This window comes from Trachinotus anak, unplaced genomic scaffold (genome assembly GCF_046630095.1).
Source record: "Trachinotus anak isolate AG129_WGS33_773 ecotype Australia unplaced genomic scaffold, CSIRO_AGI_Tana_v1 ptg000018l, whole genome shotgun sequence".
NCBI classification, from domain to species: Eukaryota; Metazoa; Chordata; class Actinopteri; order Carangiformes; family Carangidae; genus Trachinotus; species Trachinotus anak.
This window is the reverse complement of record NW_027273869.1, coordinates 2105381-2126223: the sequence shown is the minus strand read 5'-3', so window position 1 is coordinate 2126223 and position 20843 is coordinate 2105381. Positions and strand designations below refer to the sequence as shown.

General features: G+C 40.7%; 1 protein-coding gene across 3 annotated transcripts in view; it reads left to right on the top strand.

Annotated features, from left to right (window-relative positions):
* Positions 1-20843, top strand: part of arhgef39 (Rho guanine nucleotide exchange factor (GEF) 39) — a 60441-nt gene that overhangs the window by 19123 nt on the left and 20475 nt on the right. For all 3 annotated transcript variants that reach the window (XM_071502485.1, XM_071502486.1, XM_071502488.1), the window contains exons 6-7: positions 14711-14781; positions 19728-19856. In XM_071502485.1, coding sequence (XP_071358586.1) covers positions 14711-14781; positions 19728-19856 — 200 coding nt within the window. The remainder of the gene's footprint in view (positions 1-14710; positions 14782-19727; positions 19857-20843) is intronic.

The following is a 20843-nucleotide window of genomic DNA, read 5'->3' as shown; positions in this document are numbered from 1 at the left end:
GTCAGGACATACCCGAGCCAGCCCTAACTATAAGCTTTACTAAACAAGACCGTTTTAAGCCTGATCTTAAAGGTAGAGAGGGTGTCTGCCTCCCGAACCCACACTGGGAGCTGGTTCCACAGGAGAGGAGCCTGATAGCTGAAGGCTCTGCCCCCCATTCTACTCTTACAAACTCTGGGAACCACAAGTTGACCTGCATTTAGAGAGCGAAGTGTCCTATTGGGAAAATAGGGAACTATGAGCTCTCCAAGGTACGATGGTGCCTGACCATGAATGGCTTTGTAGGTGAGGAGGAGGATTTTAAATTCGATTCTAGAGTTTACAGGGAGCCAATGCAGAGAGGCTAACACAGGAGAGATGTGATCCCGTTTCCTAGTTCCTGTCAGTACTCGTGCTGCCGCATTCTGGATCAGTTGGAGGCTTTTTACTGAATTTTTGGGACATCCTGACAATAAAGAGTTACAGTAGTCCAGTCTTGAGGTAACAAATGCATGAACTAGCTTTTCAGCATCCTTTAGACACAGAATGGGTCTGATTTTAGCAATATTGCGCAGGTGGAAGAAGGCTGTCCTAGAGACTTGCTTTATATGTGAAGTAAAGGACAAGTCCTGGTCAAAAATGACACCAAGGTTTCTGACTGTAGCACTGGAGGCCAAGGTGATGTCATCCAAAGTCAGTATATTATCACATAGTGTATCTCTGAGGTGTTTTGGGCCAATTACAATAACTTCAGTTTTGTCTGAATTTAAGAGTAAGAAATTAGTGGTCATCCAGGTTTTTATGTCCTTAAGACACACCTGAAGCTTGGCTACCTGGTTAGTCTCACCTGGCTTCATGGATAAGTACAGCTGGGTGTCATCTGCGTAACAATGGAAATTCATCTGGCGCCTCCTAATAATGTTTCCCAGAGGGAAAAAGATTATCATATGATCTTTTAGCCAGATCGCCCACCCTGGTGTTAGCCTCTTTCTTCAAATGGGCGTTCTTCTACACCAGGGGTTTGCAACTGTCAGCCCAAGGGTCAAAACTGGCCAACCAGCAATAATATCTGGACTGACAGTCCCACATTTACCTGTAAGTTCCAAATAGAGTATCCAGGAGCACCAGGAGATGCTTATTATACTTTTATCCATGTTATGAATGACAGACACAACGATTACTGTAGTCAGTTCACAGCGCCTGGTGTTACAATAGATCTCGTCCACGGCAGCAACAGTTACCAACAGAATCACTTCCTCTTTAGTGATTTTGCCTACAAAATGAAACTTTTTTTTTTCAGTAGTGTTATATTTCCAGCTATTATGAACTTTTATTCTGAAACGTTGTGACAGCGAGTTCTAGCTAGTTTGACAGGCCTCTGATAGCAGACATACAATGTGCCATATGAAATAAATAACACCAGGTGAGTTAATCAGTCAAACATGGTCCTGTGAACAGTAACAAAGCACATTCCAACTGTATTTTATCCTATAAAAGCATCTTGCAAGAAGGTGGAATTACTTGTACTATAATGACTTATATGGTAAATTCAGAATAATGTATATTTTCACAGCATAATCATGAAGTTGTGTCATACTCAGCACTTTGCTGCTCCAAGTTTTTTTTTTTTCTTACTGTTTACTGTTTCCTACTTATTAATACTCATTTACTAATTAACTGCTTCTACTTTGCTTTTTTTGTTTGGTGTTAATGTGCTATCAACTCAATGCTTCCTGCTCAGATGTTTAACATTTCAATGTTGTGTGTGTAAAATTAGAGCAACTGTGCATCATACACATTTCATTGTTCTCTCTGTCACCTTCCACTCATCGTTATTTTCTCCACATATGTATATACTGCCCAGAGAAGCACAAAGGCATTCCCCAAAACACAGGGAGGGAGGAGAACATGATGATCTCTTACAGCGTAAGACAGTGTGAGCTTTCACTTGACAGCCAGAAAATGTTTCCATCAAATCTTCTGCTGTCTCTATATAACTAATGCTCAAGTTGCATAAGATACTTCTGCACACAGAGAGTGTTTGAGAGGTGTTGTGGTGCTGCTGTAGATGGGTCATAGATTTCATGCTTGAGTTGTGTTTTTGCTATTTAGTTGTTTTCCTTTTATCAGTCACCTGCTACGTTGCACAATGTATAGTCTCTGTGACAGATGTAATTATTATTATTTGATGTAGCGCCCACATCGTCCTCAGACTGTCCACAAACTGTCAAAATCTCTTTTATGAAACACTAGTTTTTGTTAGCTGTAATTTCATGCGGTCTTGATCTTGCTTGTTAATTAGTGGAACAAGGAGGAGAAATGGGCTGAAACGTACTTTCCAATGCAGCAGATGTCATGACACTGGTTTATCAAGCTGCTTGCTTGTATCTTAATTAGGGCCCTGCTCATCTTCTCATCTCTCCAGATCTACAGTTGAGCACTCGAAATGTTGCATTCATCCATCATGCAAGTGAGAAGTTGTCTGTGAGATGAGCTGACTCTTCGCCTTAACATCTGAGACACTTTACTGTATATCTCATTTATGTTCACTTTCTCCTCTACAACAAACGATCGGTTTCCCTTTATTTTCTCACTCTTCCCACTCTTCTGGGATTATGTAGAGCTCTTCGATGCAGCTTTCAAAGATACGGGAAATGATAGCAATGCACTTATCCAACCTTTTCTATTCTAATAGGATACCTCAACACATCTCCTATACAGAGTACCAATCCAATCCAATGTCTTTTTCAAAAAATGCAAATATGTACAGCTCATTGTGTGGATCTCAAGTGAAACATATTTATGTAAGGCACACTTGCATGCATGTTTTCATAATGTTATGCACTATATTCTCTCTGCCCCCTGAAATAGGGGGCAGACACAAACACAAACAAAAAGGGCCAGGCACAAACACAATTGTGTGTGACCCGCATTTTTTTTTTCTCTCTTTTTTTTTCTTTCTCTCCACTTTTGGTGACCGCAGGCGCTGTTGCAAACCAGGCGCAACCAGGCTCAACTGGGTGCAACGTGGAAGAGAGGCTGAATATATTGTTAGAGGGCGGAATACAGAATGAGCAGGTGGAGTCAGGGTGAGCTTCAGTAATTACGTGAGCTCCACTCATCCCGTTTAAAAGCAGAAATAGGGGGACAGAGGCTGAGGAGAGAAGGAGAACATATGCTGTCAATGGTAGAATTAACAGGCAGCTGAATGTTGGTGCAGCAGCAGCTGGAATATCAGCAGGGTCAGTTATAGTTGTGCAAACAATTAGGTTACAGACAATTTAATTTAAAGCAGTTCTTCTCTGTCTCTGTATATTTGAAAACACTTATTCATAATATTTATTATATGGATTGGCTTCAACTCATATACTGTATTTATGAACATGACTGCAAATAGCAAAACAGAAAACTTACTGTAATAATTCTCTTCACATAATATTTTGACTTTGCTATTAATAAAACTGTCCTGACAGAGCTCGAGATGCTGCGTTATGATGATGATTTTACTATAAACTTTGAATCTGTTAGTAAAAGCTTTCCAGTCCGATGCTTAGAAAAACATAGAACAGTATCTACAGCTGGATACTGACTTATCCTGTCACTGTGTGGAGATTTAAATAATTTCTAAAATCCCACTTATAAAATGACCAAGGTTACTGAGCAAGAGAAAATAAAAAACAAAACATGTACAATTGTGAAATAATGTAAAAGATTATATAATATGTATATACATACAGTCGCACTTTCAGCGGACCAAATTGCTCTCGAGGTAGTCTTGGTCTGGCCCCAAACAAACTCTGGAGCGGTTAGTTTGTGGTGGAAACATGATCTGTCACTATTATTTCCCTTGTTCTGCTCAGTTGTCTGAAGGCAGCTCGTCTTCTGTGTAAAGTGTGAAGCAGCCTAGTATTTTAAAGACGTTTCCTCTAAGTGCATTCAGCATTCAGCTGGTATAGTTCTGCCTGGTATAATGCCATGATAATTATCATGGTTATGAGAAAATGCCAACTCTGCTGTTGCTCCATGTTGAATTACATTGCAAAATTTCTCACACAAAATGCGCTAGAACCACAGAGCCTGTGGTCCTGAACCACAGGACTCTCTTCCTGTATTTACTTTCTTGTATTTACTCCTGTCCCAGAGACATCTGACCAGTCAGAGTATTAATGTTCTCACACAGTTTGTAGTGATGCATTTGTGTGAAAAGGAATTGAACTGAAGGGAAAACGCTCCAAGTTTACAAACTCATCACATGATTTGGTGCAAAGGAACTACAGGTGTGTCATTATTCACTTGCCTCATTTTTAAATGTAGTTTAAATGTGAGTTTTTGAATGTAGGTTGCATGTAGTTTAACTTGTTTAACCTTTCAGCTACTATGTTTAAATTTACTCCACTGTACATTAATTACCATAATATTTAAATTCTCTTGAGCAAGATTCTTAAAGGCAGAATAGACCTAGAGCCAAACTCATTAGGCCATTATCGGATCAGACTCCAGGTTAGAATCTTTGGCCTCTACACTTATATCTTATCTGTCTGATGTCATCTTTTGCTGCCGCCAGCACTTTGTCCCAATGGAGCAACAGCTGAATAAATACATTTAATAATGTAGTGAAACATACAGTAGGATTCCAACACTTTATCATACATGATGAAAACTTACACTGAATGAAATGCAATAAACCACTGACTCTTCTCCTCACTCCAACTCTGCTGCTGCTGTGTTTTTTAAAGATAAATGTGCATCGTCACATGTTGATATTTGTAGCTCTACTGGATTAAAATGGCGGCTCTGCACTTCAGTTACCTGTTGCCATGGTGAATTGTAGTATCAGAGCTCCATTGTTGATGGCTTCATTTCATACACACTTAACTCAGAGTGAACATACTCAGTTGACTAACTAACTCTGATCAGCTGACCTAGAGCCAAAACCCCTGATTATCCTATCGACTCAGAGCTCAGGGTGAAATCTTCTCTCTGGAACAGGCCCCTGGACACTGAAAAGTCATGGAAATATTTTTGTTACATGACTGGGAGATGTGTTTACTTTTTATCTAAATGACAGCGCCTTCCATCTCATATTCGACTGTGCTGACTACAGTTGTATTTGACTCTCACTCTGCCTTTCTCTCTGTATTTGCCATCATCATCATCGATTCATCTGTTCATCAGGAGACTCGAGGGATATGTCTAATTGTATGATGATTTTTAGTGCATGGCTAGATAATCACCCACGGCTGGTGCCTCACCTTGCTCTTGCTCCGTGGCTGGGAATAGCAGGAAATTGTTGTCACTTATCACCATTAAAGGATGATGGATGGTGAGCAGAGCCTGGAGTGTGGATACTTATGTTGCTGCCGGGGGAGGAATAAAATCATTGCCTTTATTAAGTGGCATTCACAAGAGCCGACTGGATTGGTGTCCTCCCCACTGAGCCCACCATTATGACAGTGATGGGGTCTTGAGTTGATTGTGGTGGTGAATAGCAACCTTCGCCGCCTGTATTGGCCATGTTTGTGTCAATAATAGAGATGCCAGCAATTGGAGGCCTTGGGATATATCTGCTCTAAGCTGAGCAGCATTTATTTTAACAAGGGAACGGCCCAGTGGTTGGCTCACTGTAGAGAGCCAGCATGCTGAATGTAAAAGGCCATACATCTCCAGAGGTCTTGGGGTCATTGCCATGATTGCAGAGGGAAGTGTGTAGCTGTGTGCTGTGCTGCATGATTGATTTTGTCTTTAATTTGTCATGGTGGCATTACAAATTAACCGCTTTATTTGCTCAGGTAGTTCCATCATCTCCATCAGCTGAACACAGTGAGGTTCCCCAACACAAGGTCAGAGTTTTGATTAATTTCTTTGAAAGGACTCTGAAGAATGCACTCTTTCTTAAATGGCTCCTCTCTGTTGTCTACAGGTACTGAGTTGTATTTCAGTTAATGATTTCTCTTACATTGTCTGTCAGTTGACCCTGTGGTTCATTGACAAGTTTGAAGTGAGACTTGCCGTGAGACGAAGTGCCTCGATTATGGTGTGTGACAGTGTTTTGTCATAAATCATTAGTTAATTCTATTGACTCTGAACCACATTTCACGGCTGAGAAGAATTGTTCAAGATTCTGATTGTTGAATGTGAACATTATCGAATCAGTATTGTCCAAGTTGCCAAAATGTTTTGGGATGGAGCGGGATCACTCTACATGAAAAGCTTCCGTGTGTTTTTCAGTTTTTAAAAAGTACTCATCATCATCTCAGACATGAAAACATCAGACTTGCAAATACTCAAGAAAAATAAATGTGTACTAATGTACCATGTATTGGCGGCCCATAAAGCATCCACATTAGAGATTGCATGTCTGAGAGGTCTACTGCTTGAGCCAACTTCCTCTTGGCTCTCAGCACACATGAATGGGATAAAATAATATAATTTCATGTCTCTGTCAGACTCTTCACTTGTAATTGGTACATCATGCTCAATCCTGTCTCCTGGAAATTATTTTTAATTACAACTAAACTGCAACAGAAAAAATAGTTTTGTAGGAAACTTAATTTTGACTGGATTATGTTTTATCACAATGAGGATTTGTTTTCAAAGTATTTGCAAAGTCACATGTTGATGCTGAACATTTCAGTAAAATGTTCATAGACAACATTTGTTTTCCACCAAAATATCTGATCGTGCAGAACAGTATCCACTTGTAGTGACTACAGCATTATTAAACCTTTCTACGGTTAGATTTTGGCCCCCACCCTTTGGTTAAGGTTAGGGAAATATCCTGGTGTGGTTTAATATAGAAAATGTATGAAGCTGAGAGTGAGCTGCTCCACCATCGCCATCTTGGCAGTGCCTGACTGTGCCTTACTCCCAGCTAATCCAAAAGTTAGCAAAAAGGTGGTGAGGAACATACGCTCACCCACCTGTCACTAAGAGTGGCCATGCCCTGAGGATTTACTCACTTCTGGGGCCTGCCCCTAGTGGCCATTCGAGGAACTGCTGTGTTGGCTTCATTTTTCAGCCAGGTTGTTGAAAACCATTAAAAGAAATAGCTTCACACACATTAACACATATGAACACATAATATAAACTAATATGAGTAGATAAATATAAAGTGTCTCAGTGATTATTGGACAAGTGTAGATATAATACTTAAGAGTGGGCAAATGCACAGTCTCTTGGTCCTAGTTTAGAATGACCTGTAGCACCTGCCAGAGGGCAACAGGTCAAACTGGTGTGAACAGTCCGTTACTATGTTTCTGGCTCTGGAGATGTAGCATGTGTATATGCTGTGACCTAAGTGGAGCTACTTTGTAAGTGTTGGCTCATGGTCCAACCCTTTCTTAATGATATCTTGTGATCATCATTCACTTGCAGATAATACAAAAGACTATTCAGATGCTTCAGCTCGATGTGTCTTTTGAAATTCATCACAGATGTGACTGATCTCCTGACTTGTTTTTCCAGACCCAGCGAACACAATTTGCTTAAAAATGTGAGATTTTTGTCCTTTGGAATCTGCACTGATGTGTTCATAAAAGTCCTCCTAACTGGCTTCAGCAGCACCAGTAGCTGCGCTGTTTGATTTGCCAGAACTAGACACCTGACCATAGACTGGCTGCAATGAATGACAGGCTCCATAAACCCTACTGCAATAAAACACATTTTGTCTTGTGGTGTTTTTTGCAGGTTGGCAAACACCACCTTCTGGTGCACACGCGTCGCTAACTCTCCTCAGAGTGAACAATGCTCACATTCACGTTCCTTAGCTGCAAATGGATATGTTCAGTTCACCGCTCACCAAAAAAAGAGCACGTTCAATGAATAGTGCTCATTTAATGCATTCATGCGCAACACTGCTTCACACACAACATGTTTAATTACAATTAACTAAAATCACAGTCTTTCTGTAACATTAACCAAAGTGCTATTGTTTCATAAAGCAAAGACAAGACTGTAGGAAGGCGTGCGCTTTGTACGCCCTCCTGGTGACTCTGCTGCTGGAAGTAAAGGTAGTGCTTCATTCATTCATAAAAAAAGGCTGAAAAACTTTGGTGCTGAGCATAATCCAGCCACTGATTATGTTTCCTACAAAAGCTTGTTTCTGCGGTAGTTTAGTTTTATATAAACTTATTTCTAGGAGACAGTCGGTCATGTCAAGAGGTTATTAGCGGTCTTTAAAATGTGCACTGGAATTATAAAATATGCTGGTTGCACCTCAAAAATCACTTCTCATTTAAAATGCGACATGTGCGCTAACAGTAAAGTTACTGAGAGGAGTGGTCATGACAGCATAAGTAATGTGTTCCTACTTCCAAATGCTGCTTCCTGCTTCCTGAAGCCCATGTGCTGTTTTATGAACTTGGACAATTGCCCATACAAAGTTATTGAACCACCAATTCCATGAGGATGATGCTGACAGAGTTGAAAAATACTCCTCCATAGGGACTGGCTTAAAAGTTACCAAATGTGTCACTTCATTCAGGAAATAATGGATTTGTTTTAGTCAGACTTTTATCATTGAAAGAGTAACCATGGCTGAATTGTACTGAATTAGCTTTGAATTTCAGTCTGTATGGTTTCTGTATGGTGTTACAACAGAGATGCAGCAGCTATTTCACATAAAGTAAATTGCAAAAAATATTTATATTATTGAATTTTGAAGACAGTAGACAAAGAGGAGGAAGTCCTCATCCTGACCTCTATTTATAATGTGGGAGGAGGAACATTCACAGGGTAAGGGACCACTTGGTGCCTCCTTGTGGAAAGGAGGAATATGAAGTTGGAGTTCCTAACAGCGGTAGATCAAAAATGACAATATTAATTAAATACAATTAAAGGCTAAATTGTGTACAACAACTAAAAAGACTAAGTAAAATATAAAAATAAATGACAGTTGGCAGAAATGACTTCCTGGTCTGAACTTCAGTGGAGCTGAAGAAGTCTCTCGCTCAAAGTGACCAGAAGGTGAACTATGGACTGCCTCCAAGTGGGGGTGAGGAAGTGATGCCAGCGTCACTGGCATGATGAAATTGGTGGCTGTGGCTCAGAGGACAGAGCATGTCATCCTTTGATTATCAGCTGCATCCTCATGTCAGACCTTTAGAAAGACACAAGTGCCTTGCAGGGTGGCTCACTGCCATTGGTGAGTGGGTAAATGAGAGGTAAATTGCAAAGTGCTTTATGCCATTCATTTATCAGACAATGGAGCACATAACCCTGCCCTGCCGACCTTCTCTCTCATCTCTCTCAATTTTGGTTTCATTTAGGTTTGCACTTACCTGATTTTAGTCAGTTCAATTCAATTCAGTGCAATACAATTCAATTTTACTTATATAGTGTAGAATATAACAGAAGTTATCTCAGGGCACCTTTCATATAGAGCAGGTCTTGACTGTACTCTATAGTATTTAGAGACCCAACATTCCCCTATGGCAGGGAAAAACTCCTTTTAAACGGGTAGAAACCTGGAGCAGAACCCGGCTCATGGTTGGGTTAATGGAGAAAGGGAAGGAGAGAGACAGAGAGGGGGAGAGAAAGAGAGAGAGCAGGAGGACAGAGATAGCATAATGCAGGTTCCGCATAAACATGTATTATAATAATAACAATGATTATAATAATAATAGTAGTAAGACAATGGTAATGGTAATGGTCAGGTAATATGACTAATAATGAGACTAATAGTAATCATTGTAGCAGTGGGTGTTGTGCAGGATCACAGGGGCAGTAGGTGGCCCACAGTCAGATCAAGACTCTGCAGTTCTGGGGGCAGAAATACCTGCAGAAAGCATCAGGAGTAAAGAGACACAAGCGCAAACTACAAGAGAGAGAAGCAGCCAAGTTAGTAAGATGCATTAATGGGATGTGAATATGTACAGATGAAGAGCAGGAGAGAGGAACTCAGTGCATCATGGGAAGTCTCCTGGCAGTCGAGGCCCACAGCAGCATAACTAAGGGATGGTTCACAGCAAGCCTGAGCCAGCCCTAACTGTAAGCTTAACAAAGAGGAAAGTTTTAAACCTACTCTTAACTGTGGAGAGGGCGTCTGCCTCCTGCACCCAAACCAGAAGATGGTTCCACAGGAGAGGAGCCTAATAACTGAAGCCTCTGCTCCCCTTCCACTTGTGGAGACTCTGGGACCCTCAGTAGATTTGAGTAGTCAAGTAGTCAAGACTTGGTTTGGCAAAGTGTATAAACTGCCATGCCATGCTGTCTCTCTGCATTGTTCTGTGTACAATGACACAGCGATCAAGATATTAAGATATTAAGTTTCTATATAAAGAAATTTCTGTATTAAATTTATCGCCCAGGCCTGACATCAGGTCTGAATTCAAGGCTCCATGACTGATGATTCCAGCTATTACAGTTCACAGAGCAGCCATAATTATGTCCCTGCAAAAAATTGACTGAAAACTGTCCAGTCGCAGTTCTCGAACTGATTTAAGGCCAAGTAATGTTTTCTGATTGCCCTTGGACGGATTTCTATTCATACCACAATCAGCTTATGCATCTTATTCCACATGTGCACACTGGAAAACAGGAGGTGGACCTCCTGACAGCAGAGAGTATCTTCTTTTTGTTGTATTTGGCTGAACAACATGAAAAAGTCAAATACAAGAAAAAAAAAATTGTGTTTGCAACCACTTAACAAGAATAAGACTGAGTGTAAGAAATAAACGGCTCAGGCATTTGATGCACGAAACCAGGGCGGGTGGTGAAATTTACGTCATGCGGACCCTCGTGGGCCTTTGGGGACATGCAGATATAGAAAGGATGATTTGTCCTGAAGATGACTAACAGAGCAGCACACAGTAACAAAAGCTTCAGTCGTTCTGGAGTTTGGAGTGTTTTCTAATGTTCACATTTACAGAGTTCCTTTAGTCGCTCTTTTGGAGAGAGAGATAAGGTGCTCTTCGTAGTCACTTCATATTACATATTAATTGCTTAAGTTTGGACAGTGGCATATCTCTTGTCTTCTGTATTTACCACAAGTGTGCATTCCTTTGCTTTTAAGCTTTTAAGTTGAGTAATTACCCACAAGCCCATGCCATGTTCACTAACCCATGCAGAAGCCTGCCAGCGCCTCTTGTCTCTTAATTACAAATTTGAATCCTTAATGCATGTATAGGAAGCAAAATAATTAGACAGATATTTCCTCCATCTCTTTTTTCTTTACCGACGTGTGTGCAAATGCCCAAATGACCTGACGTGTCTGTCAGGAGGGAGAGAGAAAAAAGCCTGCATATCATCTGCATATTATAAAGGAATTAGCAGCTCGGGCTGCAGCGGTGGCAGACACATCCGCCGACGCATGCTTTCTAAAGCTGCATTCTTCATTAGAATATCTGAACTGTTATAAATATGGTTCAGATTACGTTATTGTCTCATTATCCTTTCTTTGCTTGCTGCTAATGAGCGGGACAGGACAGCTAAATGAGAGAGTTCCGTTTACATTATTTGAAATGTGCCATAATAATGATCATCAGAGTGTTGCTTTTTTGTAACACAGTTGCTTTAATTAGATTTTCGTCTCCACTCCTTAACAAGAAAAAGGGGATCCATTGCTAATAATACCTGTAATGGATTTGTTATTACAAGATGAGACAAGAAGAGAAAGAAGTGAAATTATTTCTCTTTCTAAGTGTCTCTTAATTGAAGGAGGCATAATTGGAGCTTGTTTGGCTTCTGTTTCATTTCTAATGAGTAGTTGACTACAAGAACAATGCCTTCCTCCTCTCCCACCCACAGACCCACCAATGTTCTAACAAATTCATGGTAGCGCAGCACACACTTGACCAGATTAATTTAACCAGCCAAACGTCCAACCACACTTCAGAGCCTCTCTTTTTTTTTTTGATTGCTGCACTGACACTGTGAGCTCTGGTCCTGAGTGCTGCAACTAGACACTGGTACAACCTCCTCTACTGCCATCCAGTTTGACTGACAGCCTGCCAGCAGCAGGACAGATACTCTAACCGGGACACACGTTTGATTTCTCTGACAAAATCTGTGTGTAAATCTGATAATATCACATCACAGATGACAAATAAAGGCATAAATAAATAAAAGCATTCATGCAGGCTGTTACATGAGTTGAGTGTAATAAAAAGTATTTTGAGTGTTTATTAAAATGAAAAATATCTGTAGATAAGAAAAACATGAGCCTCAAGCACAACCCTACAACAATAAAAGTTCCCACTTCCTCCTAATACAGGATAGCTTGTACAGTTACTCACACAGACAGATACTTGAAGTGTAATGCAAACTAAATGAAAATATTGTAAGCATACAGATGTAGGAATGTACTGTACTGTTCATATTAATGTTTGGAGCTTAACAGACTTAAGGCAGGTCAATAAATTCATTAGTCTAATGAGACAAATAATCAGCTACTATTATCATAATTTCCCAAGAAATGATTCTAAATATTTGCTGGTTAAAGCCTCTCAGATGTGACGGTTTGATGCTCTTCTTTGTCATATCTGATTTTCTGCTGTTGGTCAAATAAATCAAGCAATTTAAATACATCATCTTGGGTTTTGGGAAATTATAGTGGCCACCTTTCACTATTTTATATATACATTTGATAGACAAAGTGATTAATGGATTCATTAGGAAAATAAACCCTTAGTTACAGTTGCCAAAATATATTTAACAGGATTATTGGGTAATAAAGTAATAAACAAGTTTCTAAGTGCAGCTTGAACAACCACAATTGTGTTGTTATATTCTCTACACACAGTACATACAAACACTATCACACTACACAGTTGTCACTCCAACACATCTCATCCCACTCATGCCACCAAATGGACCAGTGGCAGTGGTGTACAATCTGCGAGAATCACTAATGGCCTCTCTCACTGGCACCACTGTGTCTCCCAAACAAGCCCAGACTGCACAAATAGAGGGCTGCAAAGGCAGAGACAGACACTGGAAATCAATGTCAATTGTCAATGCACTTCAAGGTCACATTATCCCAGTAAAAAGGATAAAGATTTCTGAGGAAGCTAATCCTTCACAACTGTTACTTTAGATGAGACTAAAATTGGTACAATAAGTTACTCCATTGCACCACAAACAGATTGTATTTTCTTAATTTTACAGTACAGGAAGTTACTTTTTTCTTAAATGTAATGCTTTCCATTTTATTTTCTCATAATCAGACTCAATGTATATTTAATTTTTACTTTAAAGTATAGAGCTGCCCCCTAGAAGACCCCAAGTCGACCAGGTATGACTGTGATACACGTTTACTTCTGACTGTGTGGAAACAATGTTTTCACAGATGATCGACAAAGACACAAAAATATCCTACAGGTAAAACGTGAGAGGTGTATGCTGATAGTACTGCAGCAGCTCTGCAGGAGAGCTGAATTGTCAGACTGTGCAGGGCAGTAAATAATGTGTTTCCTATAATGGCACGTAAGGTGTACTGATGAACACAATCATAATCTGTTCCTCAGCACGCGTGATCCACCCACTTTTTATCCAGTGTCATTAGGTGCAAAAAAAATGTCGCTAAAAAAATGTGTATGTTTGTATGAGGTGGTTTTTGTGACTGTTTGACAAAGCAATATTTCACAAAATTGAAATGGAAACCCTTTTTTTGGCATTGAAGTCATGGCGCCTGCCGCATCATGTCCCAGGGAGCCACTTCCAACTGACAAGGCAGACTGCTGGAAATCTGTCGTCACGTTTAATTGGAACATTATCATGTGAAAAAAAAAACCCAGCTTTATTCACGTAACATCACTAGGTGGACATATTACACAAACAGGGTTTGAAGCACGCACACATCCAAAGGGACGTTCACAGGTGTTGGATCAAAAAAATCAAACTGAGGCAAGAGTTAGAAAAAAAGATCCACACACTGTTAAATACAGACCATTAGCAAATGTGAAAATGGGAATTTGTCAACTTTTCTTAAAAAAAAAAAAATTGCTTCTACGTTGTGCAAAACTGCAAAAGAAACCCAGCTGCTGTGACTTACTAGGAAACCATAGCATTCCCAAACAATAGACTGAAACGGCATCGGGGTCTCTACAAGCGACCGGGGTCTCCATATATGAGCTGGGTGGCTACTGTCTCAGTGCCACAAGAGTGGAAATAGTTTTTGATTTTCTAACTGTATTAGGCTAATTCAGCAGTAAATATTTAGATCATTGGGTGTGTACTGAATCAAAGAAAGCCAAGTACCAATTGTTTCGTACCAGACATGTTGGGATGAATACATTTACATATAGATGAATTTTCTTAATGGTTTGTCTCGGGTTGATTTGTAACCTCTGGATGGAGTTACAGTCAATGTTTCATTTGTTTTCTGCCAAGCAGTGTGTCTGAGGAGGACTCAAGTAAAACCAGCGCAGATCTTCATCTCCTGATCTTACAGCTGTGTCTGTCAGAGGTTGTCACCATCAACACTACTTCAAAGCAGAACCTGCTCTCTCTATCTGTATCATTCAGGAGCTTCAATCAGACGCTGTGTATATTTTCTGGCCTGTTAGATTCCTTTGGCTTCCATTTTGTAAGACGTTGCTGCTGTTTTCCTGTGTTCAGGCTGCAGTGACAGGACAAAGAATATACTGTTCAACAGTGGATGTGGCTACATGAGTGAAAAGTGTGTCTCATTTACTTTTACCAAGTCTTTCAGTTTAGACTTTGTCCTTTTTCCATCGATATTTTTAGACAGTAAGCAAAAAGTGACCTTGTTCATTTTTCTGTTTTCTCACAGGTATAAGCATTTCTTACAAGACCTGACTGCCAACACAAGTCCAGACAATCCAGAGTTTCAGCAGCTTTCAAGTGAGTTTCTTTACTGATAATCCTACTGCTCCAATAATCATTTTTGCTTCACATTAAGGAAAATACAACCTTGAGTGCTTTTATTGTGGAGTGATGAGTCTGGTGTCTGCACATTTGCACACGTGTGAGGCCTGAGGTTGATGTTGTCACCTCTTCCACCCTGTCAGGATCATCGGGGCCTGTCAGTGACAGCAACCAAACAAGAAGTGATGTCTCTGTGTGTGTGTGTGTGTGTGTGTGTGTGTGTGTGTGTGTGTGTGTGTGTGTGTGTGTGTGTGTGTTTGTTTGTCTGTGTGATGATGTGCTTTGCATCACTAGTCACACAGATATCTGTCTCTCTCACAGTGGAATTCTTTCTACCTGTAACAAGCAGTTTGGAGCACAGGAGAGTTAAGCAAGGCTGTACAATTTAGAGTAAAGGCTAGTCCTCCAACGGCAGAAAAACAAACAAGCAAAAAAAGAAGAAGAAACAACCTGTGAAGACTTTCATCGCAGCAGTCTGACTCATAGTGAAAGACAGCTCTCATTATCTTCATTTGAGAAACAAAGGAAAGTGGTCTTTTTCCCACTCATTCCTCATTTGTTATTATTGTCACAGCAGCGCTTGGCTAGTCGAGAAATGAAAGCAAGGCAAAGCTCAGTGTGCGTGTAAGTTCTAGTTTGATGTGGATTTTGACATAATTAATTGGGAGCGGATCAGAGGATATTAAGCGGGAGCTATATTAATAAATAAAATCTTGAACATCAACACGAATCCCGATAATGACTAATTTCAATCGTCAAATAAACAGCAAATCTGACTCAAGTGTGGATGTACACAAGGAATTATTTATGTGTATCAATTAAAATCTCATTGCTGGTGTGCTGCCTTTGCTTACAAATTAAAACAGCCCCTGACTCTAAGATGAAGGTACATATCTAAATGTGCTCCACCATCGCCTCTTCCTCTTCTCATTAGAGATCCTTTTTTAAACTCTGCTGCTTTTTACTGGGGGTTGGGTTTTTTTGTATGTTTAGAAAAACTTCATATAGTCAGCGTGGTTGTATTGTAAAGGGAATAATTTAAAAAAGAAATACCAGACAAATCACATTGTATCTGATTAAGCAAAATAGCAATTGGAATCACAAGAGGCTTTCTTGTTGTTTTTGTTTTCCTGTTGTGCCTTTCTGTTTTTCCTTCGACTTTGCCCCCCCCCCCCACCCCACCCCACCCCACACCACCAAGCTTCCCTTGCAGTGCTTTCAGGTTGGATTTAATTGTTGTAATTACATTACTTTAGGAGTTTTCATCAGGCAGCTTTAATATTAGACTCCACTGTGGTAACCATAACCAAGTCTGACCAGACTACAGGCAAATATCTGACTCTGTCAGAGATTTAAAAGTAAAAGTTAACAGTCCTCATCCTGTAGCCAAACACTAAATAGTGAATAAAAGGAATAAAGAGCTGTAAGAAGAGGAAGCTGACTTCAGAATGTGTAATGGGCTAGATGTATTATTAATGCCTCAGCCAGAGCTCAGTCCAAGAATACTGTAATTAGGAGCTGTTGTTTTTCTTAAGCAGGCAATGGAAAATATTCCAAACACGTACAACAAAGGGAAAAAGTCTACACGGATGCCTTGTTTGGTTTACATTGTAATTGTTGTGAAGTTAAGCGAGCCAATTAGGCTGTGATTATTTTAGTGTAGACAAGTCACCCTGAGGATCAAGTTCATCTGCTGAGTTTCAGCGCTCAGAACAAAAGCAGGAAAGTTGAGCTTGAAATTAGAATCCATCTGTTTGTTGTTATTTTGGACGCGTTAATGATGCAGTTCTAAATGTTTACAGCAATTATTATAGCTGACACACAGTAATTGGATGCTTCTATTTTGATGATTTGCCTATTTGTTCTAGGGCAAAGATTTTAAAGCTTTGTACAAAAAAGTAAGGAGGGCGGTTTGTGAGAGAATTCTTTACATACAGATACATTTGAAATAATATGGAAAATGTATCAGTTTGATGGATTGACATTGAATATTGTTGCTTTTTGATAGTATTGATTGATTGAGTAGGACTGGGTCTGTTTATCAGTACTTTGAAAACTGGCTTAACTGGGTCCATAGTTTTAGGTGTGAAAGACCTTAAAGATTTTCATTTAAATCTATTGCTGAAGGAGGAAACACAATGTGATTGAGCCTATGACCCGCTTTTCAAATTATATAGAAGTCCTTGTGTTTATCTGGCACTTACACAAAGTTAGTGACATTGGCTCCATCAGCCAGGAGTTCTGCCAGCTGCAGCGACAGACTTGCTCTCCAGCTTACCAGTGTGTGGAGCACAGGTCTTTTTTTTTCCTAATTGCAAGTAGGGCCTAACTTTTACAACGAACAAAGGAAAGATTAATGACAACAGAAGATGAATTTTATAGAACCAGTGAAAATCTAATTAGACATTCCAAGGAAGGAAAATGGTCAAAAAAGAAAGCAACCATCAGCGAGGGAAAACCCGAGTTATAATAGTCGAAGCTTTTTCACAGCAGAGAGCACTGAAAGAAAAAAAAGACTGAGGTCAGACACAGGCTTTAGGTGTTGCAGTGCCTTCTATGAAGCAGCTCCCATTATGTTTTTTGTCTCTTGCATGGCCAGATGTTGTTGTGATCGAGGGCTGGCCACGTGAGACTAACGAGGTTAAAGCTTCATGCATCCATGCGAGAAGGCCTTAGACCGTGAAAAGCATGTATTAAAAGATTGATCTTTGGATTTTATGACTTGATATCAGATCGTTAAAATTCAGACTGATTTGAAACAGAAAATCTTGTCAACCGATTCAATTTTTTTTTTTTTTTTTTTAACCCATCCCTGGTTATAATTCACATAGCCATATAGACATCTTTGTCATTTGATTGTGAACATAGGTTGTTTTAGATGTTTAAACAAGTGACTGATATAGATACACCATCAAATCACCCAACCCACATTTTATGTTATGTGGAAGATAATGGTGAATGATGAGCTCAGTACTAAGTACCATCCAATGAGCAACCTCTGCGGCTGAAAAATGAAGCCAACACTGAAGTGATAAAAACTGCAGTTCCTCAAGTTGCCACTTAAGGCTGTCTGCAAAAGTGAGTCAGTCCCCATCAACTTTACAACGGAAATAAACATGTTTGCTGCCTGGTCTCTAATTTCCTCCTTCATTACAACTGTACGAGGATGAATTTTTATATAACTCACTTGTATAAATTTTGTTAAGACTTGATGTTCTGCATTTTTGACGGTGTGGCTGCTTTGAGTGACAGGTGTGTGAGCGTATCCTTGCCACAAACCGACATGCACCGAAGTCCCAGCTTCACCCACGCCCCACCTCTGTGCCCATTTTTGGAATAACTGGGAGTTAGGTTGGAGTCGAGCACTGCCAAGATGGTCACGGTGGAGCAGCTCGCTCTGAGCTTCAAAACCTCTCTTGAGAAGCCTGTGGGTGTCCATCTTTATTTACAGTCTATGATGCTACCGTTACAGACCTGCATTTTGATGTGTTGAATCCTGTCAGCCCACAGATTGTTTGGCTGATCTGTAAACAGATACACCAGTTGTACTAATGTTCTGACAGTAGCTGCTTAGGCTAAATCCACACTACAATGTTCACACTAAAACGTTGTCCGTCCAGACAACCATTTTAGCACTGTATCAAAAACGATCCTCGTCCATACTAACACACTTGAAAGTGCATAAGTACATGACCATTCACATACACTGGGCATGTGTGAGCCGGTGTAAACAGGAAGCAGAGCGTCTACTCTCAGTTTTACCATTAAAATGCAGAATTTCACTTCACAACAGCTGCTGGCAAAGACAACAAGGTCATTAACACTGGTAACTCATGTTGCTTTCACCACTCATAGTCGAGGCTGATAAGACCCAATCAGGGAGAGACCAGGTGTGTATTCGTCATTGTTACCAAAGGTCTCAGTTTTTTCCTGTCCCGACTGCAATGCAACCCCGGAGTTTTCAGACTAAACAAGGTCAGCAGTGTTTCTGAAATATTCAATTTTCAGGGAGTAGCATGGACGGGAGGCACAACATAGCTAAAGAGATGCGTCTTAAAATGAAAATGAAGTAGTGTGGATGTAGCCTTAGGATGTGTTTGCTTCCTAAAGTTGTCGATATGTATGTAAATGCAAACAAAACAAAACAAAACAAAATTCTGGCAGCTGTAGTAAAATGCACTTGTTGTTGCCACCAGTTACTGCTGGTGTCACCAGATCCACCAGAACTGAACTTTGTAGGATTAAGTTTTACTTATTTATTCAGTAAAAATACTAAACATTCGTGAACATCAGTTTTATATGATCAATCCACAATTCCTAAACCAGCAGGGTGTTGTAGCTAAGGTGGGAATGATCTGATGATGTAGTAAAGACAGTGGAGGAAATAGGTTTATTTAACCAAATGAGCTTTGCTTATTGGGGGCTGCAGTTGTATGCATACAATTACAGACTGACAGCTCTGCTGATTCGCAGGTGGGCCACGCATTATAAGCTGCAAGGGCCCCTGTGGTGGAGACTAGCATCCCTCTAATTAATACTACCATGCTTAGGCGCTCCAACACACACATTCAAACACAACACACAGCCCAGCCTGACCATCAGGCCCAATCAGGACTGCCTGGATATTTCAATTTGCACAGCTCAGTTAAAGTCTCTGCACGTGCTTGCTGATGAAATGAAGCACAATCAGGCCTTGATGCTGAGGGAGCCTCCAAAACAAAGGTCCCCACCTCTTCACACGCCTGTCTGTCTGTTTACCAGTGGGGCATTTGCTGAGCTGCAGCAGACTTTAGTGTATTACCATAAGATGAAGACCCATAATGGTCTAATAATCTCAGAGATATTATTTTAATACTAAGATTTCTTCAATCGATTTCCTCACATTTATAGTAATACAAATGTTTTTTGTATGTTTGCTGTAGGGGCAGTGACTGCAGTGAGCGAGGTGTCCCAGCGTATTCAGAACAACACCCGGCGCCATGAGAACCACCTGCAGCTGTGCCGGGTGCAGAAACTGCTGAAGGGGAGAAAGACAAAGGTGCTAGCTGCAGGTTAGAGCTTCTGATCACATATTCCTTTCATCTTCTCCAAGAACCTCCTCCATCTCCTCCCCACCTCCTTCTGCATCTATTGCTCCATGTCCTCTGGGACCAAAAAAAAGGGGGGGGGGGGTAAAGTGAAGTGAAATTAGCTAAGTATGGTAAGTATGGCATCAAGACATTGGAATTCATCAGACCTCTGCAGGAAACTGAAGAATTTTGCACAGCACTCTGAGCCCACCACATTAGCAGAGTGTTACTGCTAACTGTTAACTGTCCCTCTTCTGAGTGAATGTGCCTTTCCCCTTCATCCTGCCTTCCCTCCCGCTCATTTATTTCCCCTCTTCCGCTGTGGTTCCCTCTCTACTTGTGGAGCTGTGGCCCTTTTCTTCCTGCCACTCCCTCTCCTGTTGTTTATCTCCAGAGAACCTGGCCTCCTCGTTGATCCGCTCGTCCTGCCAATCTCCCCCAGGACCAATTAGAGCCCAGTCTCATCTCATGGACCAGCAGATAAAAAGGAAGCCAAAGTGTGTTTGCTGGGTATGAGTGAACACATGTGTGCATGAAGCCACGAGTGTGTGTTTGCTTGGATATGCAGGCTGGCTTTGTGTGTGTATTTATGGATGTGTTGGTGTAGGCTGGGAGCGAGCGCTGAACAGCAGCTCATCTCTCTAATGCCGATGTGGGAAGTTTCAAAAGCTTCCTCTCATCCAAGCTCTCAGGCCCTCGCAACTCCGCCGGCTTCCTTTCCAGCCAATAAAGCTTCGGTCCCACCAGACAGACTTCAGAGCAGCAGCAGCACCACCCCACCCTGCAACCCCATGCCGACCCATTCTACTTCCTTCCCACCAACACCACCTCTAATGTGGGTAAAAGAAAAGCTCTGCCTTTTACAGATGAGAGGCTCGGAGCCCCTCAAACATATTAAGTAGCTCTGTAGGAGATGAGGGGGGCGATTGTGAGACACAAAGCCTGAATCAATGGGACATTGATACAGCA